Source organism: Aquarana catesbeiana, linkage group LG05 (assembly GCF_042186555.1).
Source record: "Aquarana catesbeiana isolate 2022-GZ linkage group LG05, ASM4218655v1, whole genome shotgun sequence".
Classification (NCBI taxonomy): Eukaryota; Metazoa; Chordata; class Amphibia; order Anura; family Ranidae; genus Aquarana; species Aquarana catesbeiana.
Genome location: NC_133328.1, coordinates 382,929,005 through 382,946,054, shown reverse-complemented (window position 1 = coordinate 382,946,054; position 17,050 = coordinate 382,929,005). Strand labels below are relative to the sequence as shown.

Genomic DNA, 17,050 nt, shown 5'->3' with positions numbered 1-17,050 from the left:
TGGAGACAATAATAGACCGCATACATCGCATCCCCAAACCAGCACATCTAGCAGCAGACATACCCAGAGATGTTCTAATGAGGATTCATTTCTTCCACACTAAGGATCAACTCCTATATAAAACCAGACATCTGGGTAAACTTCCAGCACCATTCAATAACTTACAGCTGTTTGCAGACTTGTCGCAATACACACGACAACTCCGAAGACAACTGAATACCATAACCAAGCCTCTAAATAACCACAAAATCCCATACCAATGGGGATTCCCAACAAAAATCATCATCACCAAAAACGGAGCCAAACACGTCATCACCACAGTGCAAGAAGGAATAAAACTTCTCAAACAATGGGACATTATCCCGGAAGCACCTGAAGTATCAATTAATAACCACAGAGGTCCCACTCAGACCCCAGGTCCCAAGCAAACATACAATGCACGCTGAAGCGAACCTGATAGGCGATACCTAGGTTCACACAGTCACCATACCATCCGGTCGGATGCCTTGCTCGCGCAGCTTAACCCACAAACTCTACCCCGCACAGTTAACACAGCCTAGTGTTGTCAGGCTGTTTGTAGCAGTTGCTCAGTTATATCTACACTTAGTATTGCTTATATCATAAAGCACTGTTTAACCTTCCTTTCTCTTCTCCTACCTGACTCATTCTCCACTCGTCCCTCCGGAGAGCTACTACTGAAGAACAACCAAAACTCGCTCCACGTAACCTCCCAGGACCAAACAACTGCCTCTTCCAACCGTGAGTACCACTCATTTTGTTTGACACCACTACAAATCACACAAGATGCCAAAATTCCTTTCAATTAACGTCAAAGGACTCAATCACCCTGCCAAGAGAACCTCCATGTGGAAAACAGCTATAGATTCTAAATGTGATATCCTTTGTCTCCAGGAGACTCACTTCAAAATCTCAGCTGAACCCCGTTGTACACACCATCAATTTACCAACATTTTCAAAGCCTCAGGCCCAAATAAGAAAAATGGGGTCATGATAGCAGTAAAAAATTCCCTCACTTTCACGCTTCACAATAGCTTGATCGATGAGGAAGGGAGATATTTGGCGCTGGATTGTACCCTAGATAACACCAGATATACCATCGTCAATGTCTATACGCCCAATTCTGGCCAAATTAAATTTTTATCCAAACTTATGAAAAAACTCAATAAGTTCCGCCAAGGAAACTTCATTGTGTGCGGTGACTTCAACATTGCACCTGACAATGAATTAGATACCTCAAACCGTACCTCCAGACCCTCATCCCCTATGACCACCTTCATAAGAAACAACGACCTATACGATGTTTGGAGATGCCACCACACCTCAGAACGAGACTACTCCTTCTTTTCCAGCAGACATAATTCGTACACCCGGATTGACTATTTTCTTGTTGACAAATGGACCCTTACTAAAACCACAAACTCCTCCATTGGAACAATCACATGGTCTGACCATGCCCCAGTGTCGATAGATATAGCTGACCATCCTTCGCATCCTCGCCATATGATGTGGAGAGCCAATGCGTCAATCATCCAATCCCCAGAAAACTCCCTATACATACGAAATCACCTGGAAGAATTTTTTGAACTGAATAAAGGATCGACTTCAAACAACACCATTCTATGGAATGCCCATAAGGCGTTTGTTAGAGGAATTATTATACAACTTAGTGCAAGAGAAAAGAGGAGGAGATCACAGCGTCTAGATACTATCATATCTAATATTAATCTATTAGACAAACAAAACCAATCCACTCCAGACCCTACAACAAAAGAAAAATTAGTTCTCCTTAGACAAGAACTTAGGAACATTCTTCTAGAATCCCACACTAAAATCCAAACAAAATTCAAAGCAAATCATTACACTACAGGCAATAAAGCAGGGAAAGCACTCGCACTCAGAATAAAAGGACGCCACATCAAATCAAAGATACCACACCTCTTTCATCCAGCCACAAAACAAAAACTCATTGACCCGCAAGCTATTGCGGATGCATTCAGCCACTACTACCAATCACTGTATAACCTAAAAGAAGACACTAACACCACCCAACCATCTATGTTAGACATCAACACATTTTTACAGGAAATTAGACTTCCAAAGCTTTCACAACATCAACTTCATGAGCTTAACAAACCATTCACCCACCTAGAGATCCTAAATATAATTTCTGCATTACCATCCAACAAATCGCCAGGACCGGACGGTCTAACTAGCGAATATTATAAACAATTTTGCACCACCTTGGCACCCCACTTCTCTCAAGTATGCAATGACGCTGCCTCCTCCTCTTCTCTCCCAAATGAAATGCTTAACGCTTTAATAATCACTTTACCGAAGCCAGGGAAAGAACCTACCTCACCCCAAAATTTCCGCCCAATCTCGCTCCTTAACATAGACACAAAGATTTACGCCAAAAGCATAGCAGCTAGACTAGTACAAATCATGCCCAAGTTAATACATCCAGACCAATCCGGCTTCACAAAAGGTAGACAATCCCATGACGCAACCAGAAGACTTATTAACATAATCCACCATGCTGAGACCAACAGAACGCCTTCTCTGCTCCTATCTCTGGACGCAGAGAAGGCGTTCGACAGGGTCAACTGGGACTACCTACAAGCGACGCTCCACAAATTTGGCTTCCAGGGTCCTATCTTGTCAGCAATACTAGCTTTATACTCATCCCCGTCGGCCCAAGTCTACACAGAAGGCATGATCTCAAAGCCATTCCAGATCACTAATGGCACCCGCCAGGGATGCCCCCTCTCGCCACTTATTTTCAACCTAATTATGGAACCCCTGGCGGAGCACATTAGACTTCACAGAAATATTACTGGTTTTAAAATCGGCCATATAGAACATAAAATTAACCTGTTTGCGGATGACGTCGTAATGATGCTCACCAACCCAATCTCTTCCCTGGCTTCGGTCCAAGATGTACTAATGAAATTCAGTTGTATTTCGTATTACAAGGTCAATGCTACCAAATCCTACATATTAGACTTAGGCCTAGATGCAGTAACCAGCAATATCCTACGCAATCAATATGTATACCCGTGGGCAGAAACAGGTATATCTTATTTAGGCATCACACTCACTAAATCAACAAAAGGTCTTTTCAACAGCAACTACATAGATACTAAACAAATGCTACTTCAAGAAACCGCTAAACTAGCCAAATTTGAAATCTCATGGTCAGGTAGGCTGGCAGCCTTCAAAATGCTCATATTACCTAAAATACTTTACACATTTCGCACACTACCTATTCCTCTATCCAATTCCTACCTAAACTCTCTGCAGACTATAATTAGTCGATATATTTGGCAAAATAAAAAACCGAGATCCAGTCACTCTAAAATCATCAAACACAGACTAGTAGGGGGAATGGGCTACCCTGACATAAGAGACTACTACCTAGCTACTATCCTGTCACAACTCCAAGAGTGGACTCAAACCCACCAAAACACACTATGGGGCAACATTGAAAACAATGCCACGCCAGGGCCAAACCTCGCATGCTGGCTATACAGTACATCTGCTCAGATCACGAATACTCATCTGTACTCCCCAACCATTCAGGCGTCAGTCAAAGCCTGGAAAATCCTCCACAACACTAAATGGTTATCACTAACCACTAAACCTATACACGTTCCAATACAAACCCTACGCCTACTATCCCCTGACCTAACCATCCCCAACTGGCTACTCCCACAGACGTCAACCACGGAAGAACTTAGAAACACAATTCAACATAAACCATTTACAGTAATTCAATCCACCCACAAAGCACCCACATCAGACTTTCTCACCTACCTGCGCATTCAATCATGCTTATCCAGAAACCCAAGTATAGAAGGATCCCTACCAAACAAACTCTGGAGCTTCTATTTCACACAAGAATCCCAATCTAAGGGCATCTCTATTATCTACTCCACACTACAAGAAAAAAATACCTTTAACAAATCCAAACCATTTACTGACTGGGAAACAGACACCCACGAACAATTCTCAGACCAACAATGGACTCAGGCATTAAAAACGGTTCACAAAGCCACAAGATGCACCTCTCTATGGGAACTTACAAACAAAATCACACTCAGATGGTACTTGACACCACTCAAACTAGCTAAATTCCAAACCAACTCCTCAGCCCTATGTTGGAGACAATGCAATCACACAGGAACTCTATTACACATTCTATGGCACTGCCCAATAATAACAAACCTATGGAAAGAAGTAACACACTTAATACAAGACATTGGACACTTTAATATCACCCTAACGCCACAACTGGCTATACTAAACATGATACCAGATACGATTCCTCACGCATTCAAAACGATCCTCACGCACATTCTCCTTGCAACCAGACTACTTCTAACCAGAAACTGGAAAACACATAACGTCCCCACTATACTGGAAGTGATTACCCTAGTCCACTCACACTATACCTACGAACTCATAGGAACAAGAGGTTCGGCATCACATCACAAAATACAAGCAAATTGGTCCCAATGGAAAAACTGGTATAATAGCAGAATAGCATAAATCTCTTTTCACAAAATTATTCTTCTGAAATGATGCACACTGGAATGGACGACCTAATATAAGCATATTACAAACAATGCTCTCATTACCCTTCCCCTTCTCCCTCCTTCACCTCCCCCTACCCCTACTACTCTATTCATCCCACTTCCTAAATATGTCCCCATATTACACTATTGTTATTGTACCACAATGTCTGTTTTATACATTGTAACATGTGTAATACTGTTCTTTAATGATTTTGAATAACTATTGCAAGATATACTGTAATTCTATATTACGTTATTGTCAACTGGAAAAAAGTAATAAAAATTTATTTTGAAAAAGAGGGTCAACAATGCCCATCTGCAGCTGTATACCTCCCTGTGTCCTGTGCATGTGTCCTGTGCATATGTGCATGTGTCATGTGTCCTGTGCATATGTGTCCTGTGTATATGTGCATGTGTCCTGTATATATGTCATGTACCTGTGTCCTGTGTATATGTGCATGTGTCCTGTACCTGTGTCCTCTGTATATGTGCATGTGTCCTGTACCTGTGTATATGTGTATGTGTCATGTGTATATGTACCTGTGTCTGTGTGCATCCTACCTGTGTCCTGTGCATGCCTCCGTGTGCCGCTCTGCACCAATCAGCGTGTGCTATTACTATTCGGCGGCCATTCACTGTTCAAAAGCCGCGCCTCCTCCTCGTCCATGATAGGCAGAAAACTCCATTTCCCAGCAGTCAGCGGTCCGTCTATCACGGACATTCTCTCATCCTCATACCACGGACGAGGATGAGAGAATGTCCATGATAGGCTGTACACTGACTGCCTATCACAGACGAGGAGGAGGAGCGGCTTTGGAACAGTGAGAGGCTGTCGAGTGGTATGCAGCACACGCTGGCCGCCGTCTGCCTGCATGACACGCTGATCATGTAGGCAGGCGGCGGTGACTCGAGTATAAGTCGAGGGGGCACTTTCAGCCCCAAAAAAGGGGCTGAAAATTTCAACTTCTACTCGAGGATATACGGTACCAATAAAACTTTTTTCTACTTTAATACTCTGTATATTTGCACATTTGATACTACTAGCTGCCTTAAAAGTCGCTTAGTTGGGAAACCATTCTTTCTTTTTTCTAGTCATTAAAATCTAAAACAACTTTATTACACATGGATAAAACACTAGTATAGTCAAAAGGCCATACAATTGATAAACATTACAAGTGGTTATGAGACGCACATCATCTTGAGCAGTTTGACATAAGTTGATGATGAAGATTTCAGATATTATGTTCAACACTTTTTGCAGGGGAAATCTGCTTCTTCAGGGTACTTCGGTCTATATCAAATGTATGAATAGATTAGGATTATTTATTTGCTGCAACTCAGAGGAAAGCCGCATTCAGAGGCCACCTCACCCCCCCCCCCCGGCCAAAATACAGGGGGCAGTCAGACGGGCACTGGACTGTTCAGGAGGGAAAAGGGGGGACCCCCAATAACCACACCGCAACCACCAAAAATAAAAGATCCGCTGTGTGCAGATTCATCCGCCGCAGCAATACCTTTTCCCCTCTACCTTTTTTTTCTGTTGTGGTTGTCAGTCTGGATGTGGATGTAAATAGTTGTCTCTGGAGCTGGTACTAAAAAATTTTCATTGGCTACAAGGGAGTTGTGGCAACAGGCGTGCCAGCTAGGCATTGCAGGAAGCTACACTATGTGAAGGTGGTTGCCTGCATTTAATCTACGATATCAGTTTTGGGTACTAACATGTTTTACTTTTAAGACTTGATTTAGTCAGAAAGTCTGTTTGCCCAAACTATGCCATGCATCACTGATACCTCGCAACCTTATATGTTAAAAGTAAAGACCACAGTGTCTACAAAATCAAAATGGACCCTCACTGCAGTTCCGTTATTCATTCCATTCGAACTGCGATGGAATGAATCTTAAAAATGTAGGTTTTCCCATTAATTGTATAGCTCAGAATATCTCCCACAGAACTTTGACAGCACTATTTAAATCTTAACTAGCTACAAATGTATATCCCCAAAAAAGAAAAATCCTTTTCTGTAAACAACGAAAACCAAGTTTATGGTGTCCTTATGCCTCTGTCAAGCATATGTGGGAAATTCCAACAGCAAGGACCCATGTGTGACTACTCCTCATCCAACTATGTCTAAATTAAAAAAAAAAAATTCACTTGACACAAAGCTAAGGCTGTATAAAATTTTGTGCTGTGGAATAATAAAATGCATAGAAGCTGAATAATCTGCACAGCCAGTGTTAAGATACTGGACTGTTTATTAGCTGCTTTGTCATTGCAAGGAAAAGACAAATATTCTTACTCACTAAATATATTTTTAGATACTGGATTCCTTGGAAAAGTCTTGACACACAACATTTAGTTTAAGGCTCTTGTCCTTATTTAAGTTCTGTAAATTTACTTTGGTAACCTTTTAGGAGTGTGATGGAGCTGCCAAAACTGCTTTCGTGAAGTGATGGGTATATTTTATTCTTTACACTAAGAAGATTAAACCGTACTTGTTTGTGTTCACATCAAGAGCTGGAAACCACTGTGACCTATACACTCCCACTAAAAAATCAACAGTGGTCTCCACACTGTGGCCAAGACTGGAGTGGTGAAAGCCCATAGGACCTGCTCATACAGTGCGTCTCTGTTTACAGGAAAATGGAGGAACATGCTTAGAAAGGTCAGAGCACAAAATAGCTCTGGAAAAGGACTGTATCATCCATAGACCCTGCTTTTTTAGAAACCAAATCAGACATTTAGGCATTTTGAAAAACTTGCTTATTTAAACCCCAGAACTAACAGTCTTTGCAGAAAATCTCTTTTATAAAGAACAAGCATTTGGTAGTTTTCACTTTTGTTTTAGGTTTTAACCCTGACTGTATTTGTTGTATGCTTATGTAGTTTAGAAGGTGCGGAACCAGCAGTGTCTAACAGATGGATTTATACTTTCTGCCCTGTTCCAGATATATTTGGGAAGGCCAAAACTGGCCTACAAAGTTCATTATAGCAGGTGAAAAGGAAATGCAAATTGTTATTAATACTACTAGACTAGTGTTTGGATTTTATCAGGCAAGCTTATTTGTGTATTCATATCACTCAAAAATAGGGAATTGGATAAAAATAAAACAAAACAAATTCTGCACTAGAAAAATGGTGTGGCCCATTATTGATGATCTAGGTTATCTGTTACATTTTTCAGAGTGTCGCACTGAACTTATGAGATCATATATTCAGGCAAACCACTAAATACACAGTGAATATGTCTGTAAGTTGGAGAGCCCTGTGCTTGTCCATGATGATCAATCATACGCTAAGGCAATTTTACACCTATAGTATCTCACAAAAGTGAGTACACCCCTCACATTTTTGTAAATGTTTTATTTATCTTTTCATGTGACAACACTGAAGAAATTACACTTTGCTACAATGTAAAGTAGTGAGTGTACAGCTTGTATATCAGTGTACATTTTTCTGTCCCCTCAAAATAACTCAACACACAGCCATTAATGTCTAAACCGCTGGCAACAAAAGTGAATACACCCCAAAGTGAAAATGTCCAAATTGGGCACAATTGGCCATATTCCCTCCCTGGTGTTATGTGACTCGTTAGTATTACAGGGTCTCAGGTGTATGGGGAGCAGGTGTGTTAAATTTGGTGTTATTGCTCTCACTCTCTCATACTGGTCACTGGAAGTTTAACATGGCACCTCATGGCAAAGAACTCCGAAGAGCTGAAAAAATAATTGTTGCTCTATATAAAAATGGCCTAGGCCAGTGATATCGAACCTTGGCACGCCAGATGTTTTGGAACTACATTTCCCATGATGTTCATGCACTCTGCCGTATAGTTGAGCATCATGGGAAATGTAGTTCCAAAACATCTGGGGTGCCAAGGTTCGCCATTAATGGCCTACACTATAAGATTGCCAAGACCCTGAAACTGAGCTGCAGCACGGTGGCCAAGACCATACAGCGGTTAATAGTACAGGTTCCACTCACAACAGGCCTCACCATGGTCAACCAAAGAAGTTGAGTGCACGTTCTCAGCGTCATATCCAGAGGTTGTCTTTGGGAAATAGAAGTTTGAGTGCTACCAGCATTGCTGCAGAGGTTGAAGGGGTGGGGGGTCAGCCTGTCAGTGCTCAGACCATATGCCGTACACTGCATTAAATTGGTCTGCATGGCTGTCGCCCCAGAAGGAAGCCTCTTCTAAAGATGATGCACAAGAAAGGCCCGCAAACCATTTGCTGAAGACGAGCAGACTAAGGACATGGATTACTGGAACCATGTCCTGTGGTCTGATGAGACCAAGATGAACTTATTTGGTTCAGATGGTGTCACGCGTGTGTGGCGGCAACCAGGTGAGGAGTACAAAGACAAGTTTGTCTTGCCTACAGTGAAACATGGTGGTGGGAGTGTCATGGTCTGGGGCTGCATGAGTGATGCCGGAACTGGGGAGCTACAGTTCATTGAGGAAACCATGAATGCCAACATGTACTGTGACATACCGAAGCAAAGCATGATCCCCTTCCTTCAGAGATTGGACCACAGGGCAGTATTGCAACATAACGACTCCAAACACACCTCCAGGACGACCACTGCCTTGCTAAAGAAGCTGAGGGTAAAGGTGATGGACTGGCCAAGCATGTCTCCAGATCTAAACCCTATTGAGCATCTGTGGGGCATCCTCAAATGGAAGGTGGAAGAGCACAAGGTCTCTAACATCCACCAACTTCGGGATGTCGTCATGTAGGAGTGGAAGAGGACTCCAGTGGCAACCTGTGAAGCTCTGGGCAACTCGGTGCCCAAGAGCGTTAAGGCAGTGCTGGAAAATAATGGTGGCCACACAAAATATTGACACTTTGGGCCCAATTTGGACATTTTCACTTCAGGGTGTACTCGCTTTGGTTGCCAGCCATTTAGACGTTACAAAAATGTGAGGGGTATTTGTGAGCTACTGTATGTACAAGCAGTAACTTTACGTTTTTATTGTATGTACAGTTGCTGTACAATAAAATTGGGAGAAAAGGGGGCCTTTTGCTTGTTAGCATTTCATTTTAGTAGACCAGTTTAATTAATTTTTTTTTGGAAATGAAGGTGATTTATTTTTCTATTTGTTGTAAGCCTTACCCGAACCTTCCAGCGACATCAACACCTCTCCTTCCGCCCACAGTATTTGATGATTGACTGCATAATTCCTATAGTATGCATATCAAGCATTTTTCAGAGCAAATCTCCTCATCATCCTCCTCATAGTGATTGCTTAACATGTTGCCAATTTGAGCTTCTGCAGCGCTCCTTTGTCCTAAGCTTGTAGCTTTTGAAGTAGGGAGCAGGACAATAGGATCATGCGACCTGAGCTTAGAAAGAGAAAATTTTTTAGCCCTTTCACAATTTCACAAAGTTCTAAAGGATTTTGCCTTTTAATGCGTTTTCTGCATTAATGCAAAAAAAACCTTTTCAATAGCAGCTCCCCTGCGCCCATACCCCCAAAACACTTACCTGAGTCTTCTCTCGATCCAGCGCTGTCCTATCTAGAGCAGCTCTTCTCCCCACTTTCTGGGTTCACTGGCTTTGCTGATAGCAACGGGAGCCATTGGCTCCTGCTGCTGTCAATCAAATCCTCTGAGGGAGCAGGGGACAAGGCCAAGCTACGCTGTCTGTGTCTATAGACACACAGTCGGAATCTGGAGCGGGCCTGCACAAGTGTCCCCATAGCAAGCAGCGTGTTATTGGAGCACTCGGAGAAGAGCGGAGAGAGCCCCAGCGGGGGATCCCAGAAGAGCTGGTTTGGGGCTGCTCTGTGCAAAACCATTGCACAGAGGAGGTTAACATGATTTTTTTTTTTAATGAAAATAAAATAGGTTTACAACCGCTTTGAGATGCCCTGCAGCTCAATGAATTCAGTAGGTTCCATTAATTAGGATTTTTTTTATATACATGGATTGCATTTTCTGATGACCTTGCAAGTTGCACCCTGCTTCAAAATCCACTTTTACACAATGAATAGGAAATCGAATAGCAAGAACTTCCATTCCTAAAGAGAATGCTCCTCCTTTTACGTTCCCATTCCACTAGATCAGTGGGAGTTTCTTGGAAGTTTTGGCACCAAGCCTCTGTAGCCCAGCGGTGTAAGGCCATCACCTGGTCTTCTGTTCATACTATTTTACTAGGTAGACTAGGAAGACTTCTGATGCAGCTTTTGGCCACAAGGTTCACGCAGTGACTCTCTGAGTTTGTCTTCTGACCCTTGTTGTTGGGCTTGGTGGCACAGGTTTGTTTGCCCCATTATTGCTTGCTCTTCTATTCATTGCTGGGGATGTCCTATGGTGTATGAATATTCTACCTGTGTCCTGTACTGTATGATTAAATTGTTTGTTTCCCCCCTAGAAATGAAATGTGAACAAAGCATATCTCTCTATAATGTTTACTTGTCTCAGTTAGGAGCACTAAGTGTCATGTCTGTCTGCTGCTTCGTTCCTCTGCTATCACCGTGAATCACTTCTGACAAGTTTTCCTGACACCAAGAGAAAAATGGTGACAGAGGAGGGACCTCCAGCTGATTGACAGCCTCAGATCTTTTGTGTGCTGTGTGAAGGGGGTGTGTCCCTTCCCTCTAATCCAGCTCTGAGTTCTCCCCATTGAGTTCTGCAGTGTGTAACTTCCGCTCTCTGCTCCCCTTTTTTCAAACTTTCAGACAAGCTGTTTATATTCTGGACTTTGTACCTGTTTGTCTGCAGTCTTTTCTTCTCTACATATGTTCAATTTACGAAGGAGGATTTGTTTCATCACCAAAAGCCAGTCACTTCACTGGGTATATGTAAGGGTTTACAACCACTTTTTAAGTTTGAGGAATTTTGACTTACCAGAAAATTCCATATCTCTGAGTACAATACAGGACATCCTCCTTTCCATTCCTTGATTTATGCTCCATTGCTTGCTAGAAAACTGAGAACTCAGAGTGAGGTTGGGTTATAGGGGAAGCACACAGGGAATGTTTCCTCCTAAAGCTTTGCCGGTGTCCAATCACCTGAAGGTACATGCTTATAAACCATTGTACAGGCAGTCCCCGAGTTACAAACGATTCCTACTTACGAACGGCCTCAAACGCCGGCCACTTGTGCTCCACGCGGGCCCTGGATACCTTTTTGAGCACTTCCAAACACATCCCACACTGCCGTACTACGCCCCAGATAACATAACAAGCGCCCGGAACATCCCACATCCATGCACAGGAGGCAGTTACACTTACGAACGCAGTATTCTGACCGGAAGTTACACTTGCAAATGCAGTGTTGCGACTTACGAACAACTTCGACTTACGAACAAACCTACAGTCCCCATTGTGTTCATAACTCTGGGACTGCCTGTATATAAATATTCTGCCTGTCAAAATATATATTTTTTCTTTACAGCCTGTAGTCTGAACGGAAAAAATTGACCACATTCCTCCATCCACGCTACACAGCGAGGATGGATGACTCTTTCTATGGCTTTTGTATTTTGCAGCCTCCACATCTACGGACCTGAAAACTGCAATATATGATGTTTTTGTTCTGGGTTTCCATATACTTTAATCTACTCCCACTAAATGTATAAATATCACTAGATGTGTATATTTGTTCACATTTACTGCTATGCAGCCAATTAGATGGGATTGTATGTGTTAGTAGAATGTTCCTTTTGGATGAATATTGTACCTTTTTACTACCTTTATTTTTCAAATAATGCATTCCTTCAGTACTGCTGTACAATGCACCCCCTTAGTCTCCATTCGCAAATGTGCATTCCAAATGTGCTATAGGGCAGCCCATTCATTTAAATGGGATGCAAATGCACCACAAAGGATGTACAAATGCACCTGCTTGATTTTTGGAAACGCAGAGCACCGTGTCTTGTGGTGCACTGCAACACACATTCATTGAATGTCATTCAAAATAAATGGCAATGCTATGCAGTGCACCACAGTACATTAATTTAAAAAAACTACTATAGTAGAGTATAAGTAGGATATATTGTTGAAGAGTGAATGTTAGATGTTTTAAGTGGCCCTTCAGGAAAACAGCCTTTTGAATTGCCTGAATTTTTGCATTACAATTTTTACCTGTCAAAGGGGGGTTATCATTTTACAGTATGCTCAACCGGACTCTTAATCCAGGCATCACTGCCAAGCAGTACAGCCAGGTCCTGAACCTTTGCAGACGACACAATAGTTCTTTAGCTTCACCTGTAAACATTAGCACATTTTGATGCCATTTTACCTCTTTTATTTGCAGAGTGGTGCAGAGAAAGCTGGGCATGAGAAACTTTGTGCAAAGTGGGAAGCATTTCTGAAGGAACAGGAACAAAGACGGCTGGAAGTTGATGAAGAGCAGCGTAAAGCAGTGCAGCGTCTGAGGGAACAATATGTGGAGATTAACCGAGAACTTTCCAAAATGGCCTCCTTCTAATAATTTTCCTATACATATCAAGTTGGCCTAGTTACCTGTTTGCTATTCTGTTGAGCTGTAAAAAAAAGAATGGTAGAAGCTTTCATTACCTCATTTGTCAAGTGCCTAAGGATCTTTAGGACTGAGATGTGATAAAGTGCTAGTTGAGCAGAACATGCATCTTTGTTCTATCATCTGCAGCTAGTACTCTGAAAAAATGGGTTTTGTATGCACAATGTGCTCACCCACAGATATATGCATTTTTTTAAAGTCTTTTTATGTTTTTTTTTTCTTGTTACTGACTTTTCGCTTCACCTGGATTGGTGTTTCAGTCTGTCACAATTTTTAATGAATGTGTTTTGTACCATGTACCTCAATCACTGTGCATACTAAACGGCAATATACGCTGTAACTCTTACATTACACATTGAAAAAAGTTCAGCAATAAAAATAAGTCAATGATGCTAACAATACATAAAAAATTTAAAATCTATTTATATGCTTTTTTTTTTTTTTCTTTTTAAAAAAAAAAAAAAAAAAAGGTATTCCTTTGGCTTTTTTAGATGGAAAGCCGAAATGTTCTATAACACAAAAAAAGTGGATGCATTGTAATTGATTTTATTTTTCTTTTTAACCACATCAGGATTTAGATTGTAAGCAAAGATTTTAGAAAACATGGCTAATGGCTCGTTCACATGTGCTCTGATCTCTGAAGTGAAATCCATGTTCAGATTGCTCTTCAGAAGCATTTGACAGGCAGTGGGGATACATTGTATTATCTCCTCACTGCCTGCTTTTTAACCCCTTGAACCCCACACTATGGGGATTTTTTTTTTGTTTCAGATTCTCAGAGGAGTTCTTTGCCATGATGTGCCATGTTGAAATTCCATTGACCAGTATGAGAGTGAGCGATAACACCAAATTTAAAACATCTGCTCCCATTCACACCTGGGACCTTGTAACACTAACAAGTCCCATGACATCGGGGAGGGAAAATGACTAATTGGGCCAAATTTTTACATTTTCACTTAGGGGGGTTTACTTACCTTTGTTGCCAGCGGGTTAGAAATTAATGGCTGTGTTGAGTTATTTTGAGGGGACAGCACCTTTACACTGTTTTATATAAGCGGTACACTCACTACTTTACATTGTAGCAAAGTGTCATTTCTTCAGTGTTGTCACATGAAAAGGTATAACAAAATATTTACAAAAATGTGAGGGGTGTACTCACTTTTGTGAGATACTGTATATAAAGTGGTATTTCTACCCCTTCTATGTATGACAGCGTCCGCTATCACTGGTTCCTAAGAAAGCAGCAGTTACTTGCACCTGCCCTGTCCCTAGGAACCACTGATATCACAGCACATTGCCTTACATGGACAGGATTCCCCATCGATATAAGCAAAGGGACAGGATAGCAGTGACATTACAGCCCAAATATGGCCACTGTCACCACTATCCCCTTACCTTGCCTTTTATAAAGATGACATTTAGTTGGCTTTACCATCAGGATTGGTCATGTGCGCCGGGTTGTTGTTGGGTGTTTTTTACGGCTGGCTATGGATTTATAACAGGGGACTTTTGTGATTATTGTTTGTTTATTAAATGACTTTAGCCACTTGCCGACCGCCCATAACCAAAAAACGGCTGCAGGGCGGTCGGATAACTCCAGGAGGGCATACTATAACGTCCTCCCAAAATCATGCTCCCGTGTGCCCCCTGGAGCGCGCACCTGGGAATATCTGTGACTGCCGGGTCTGGGGGACCCAGGGCATTACGGTATAGGGCCGATGGCAGCAGCCTTTTACCACGTGATCTCTGCGTCAAATGATGGAGCGATCTGTTGTAAACAAACCGGCACATGCCCGGTTCATCTCTCCCCTCCGTACCGACTGGTACAGTGTGAGAGGAGAGTGGGGGGATCAGGTGCAGCAGGGCTGTATCTGTAGTGCCCACAGCGCTGCTCTGTGCCAATGCCTGCCTCATCGATCCATGCTTAGCCATCCCATCCATGCTCAACCATGCCATCCATACTTAGCCATGTCATCCTTTCTCTTCCATCAATACTCAGCTATGCCATCCATACTCATCCATCCATGCTCAGCTATCCCATCCATACTCATCCATCAATCCATCCATACTCAGCCATGCCAGCCATCCATCCATCCATGCTCATGCATCCAATCCACGGCTCAGCCATTCCCATCCACGGCTCAGCCATTCCCATCCACGGCTCAGCCATTCCCATCCACGGCTCAGCCATCCCCATCCATGGCTCAGCCATGCCACATCAGTTCTCATCTGTGCCACATCCATGCCACTACAGTGCCTCACAAAAGTGTAATAGGTGGTAAAATTTGATTTGAAATGTAAGCCCCTAGAACACCTGACGGTGCTCCCTGCATGTTGGGCCTCTGTATGTGGCCAAGTTGTGTAAAAGTCTCACACATGTGGTATCGTTATACTCACGAGGAGTAGCAAAATATACTTTGGGGTGTAATTTTGGCTATGTACATGCTATGTGTTAGAAATATTGTATAAATTGACAAATTTGTGTAAAAAAAAAAAGACATGTTCAAAAGACTCATGCCTCCATAGAATATATATTGGGGTGTTTGCTTTCCAAAATGGGGGATTTTTTGGGGGGTTTCCATTGTCCTGGTGCTCCAGGGCCTTCAAAAATGCAAGAAGTAGTCAAGAAATTATATGTGTAATTTTATGTCCCTAGAACCCCTGACGGTGCTCCCTGCGTTATGGACCTCTGTATTTGGCCAGGCTGTGTAAAAGTCTCACATGTGATATCGCCATACTCAGGAGGAGTAGTAGAATGTGTTTTGGGGTGTAATTTTTGGTATGCATATGCTGTATGTGAGAAAACCTGTTAATATTACAATTTTGTGAAAGAAGAAAAAAATCTTACTTTTTGGCAAAGAATTGTGGGGAAAAAAATCACAACTCACTATGCCTCTTACTAAATATTTTGGAATGTCTACTTTCCGAAAAGGGGTTATTTGGCCGGGGGGGGGGGTGTATTTGTACTTGTTAGGGTCTCAAGAAAAGAGTTCATCAGGTATGATCAATTTTCAATGATTGGTACCATAGATTGTAGACTCTAACTTTCACAAAGACCAAATAATATACACGGATTTGAGTTAATTTTCACCAAAAATATGTAGCAGTATAAATTTTGGCCAAAATTTATGAAGAAAAATTACTAATTGTAAAATAATTGTAAAATTTTATAACAAACGAAGAAAAATGCATTTTTTTTTACAGAATTTTTGGTCTTTTTTTTTCATATATAGCGCAAAAAATAAACCCAATGGTGATTAAATACCACCAAAAGAAAGCTCTATTTGTGTGAAAAAAAGGCCAAACATTTCATATGGGTACAGTGTTGCATGACTGATTAATTGTCATTTAAAATGTGAGAGCACCGAAAGCTGAAAATCGGTCTGGTTAGGAAGGGGGTTTAAGTGCCCAGTGGGTAAGTGGTTAAAGGGTATGGCATGGATTTTTAGGGGGTTTCGTGTGTGTTTTTTTTTTTTTTTTTCTTCTTTTTGCATGAAGACAACAGAAAATCCATGGTATTGATGATTGATGTCCCGGGAGACCTCAGACAGCAGATGAGAATTGGCAGGGGCAGCGGACGCACTGTGTTAGCACAGGAAGTTAGGAGCTCACTGGATTTCTGAAAGATTCTTTTCTCTGTACTTCCTGAATATTCAGAAGTGTAAACCTGAGGGAAATGTGTGTGAAAAATATATCTGATGCTAGATCCACTAAACAATTTTAATTTTTTACTACTTGCCCATGCAAGTTTTGGAGCAAAATAGTTGGGAGTGTGGATGGGGTGTGCTGGACCATTGAAGATAGATTTCTGCTCTTACAGGGAGTGCAGAGGTCCTTTATAGTCAGCACTTTCACAGGGAAGAGAAGTTTGGTGTGGCACTGGAGCACTAATTTAGGGGGAAAAAAAAACAGAATTTTTTAAAAAGTTGTTTGCTGCTTCCCAACTTTTAACCTTTAAAACAGGAGAGTAT

General features: G+C 41.9%; 1 protein-coding gene across 1 annotated transcript in view; it reads left to right on the top strand.

Annotated features, from left to right (window-relative positions):
* Window positions 1–13,500, top strand: part of BLOC1S5 (biogenesis of lysosomal organelles complex 1 subunit 5) — an 89,371-nt gene extending 75,871 nt beyond the window's left edge. The window contains exon 5 of the mRNA XM_073631029.1: window positions 12,855–13,500. Coding sequence (XP_073487130.1) covers window positions 12,855–13,028 — 174 coding nt within the window. The 3' untranslated portion in view covers window positions 13,029–13,500. The remainder of the gene's footprint in view (window positions 1–12,854) is intronic.
* The last annotated feature ends 3,550 nt before the right edge of the window (window positions 13,501–17,050 follow it).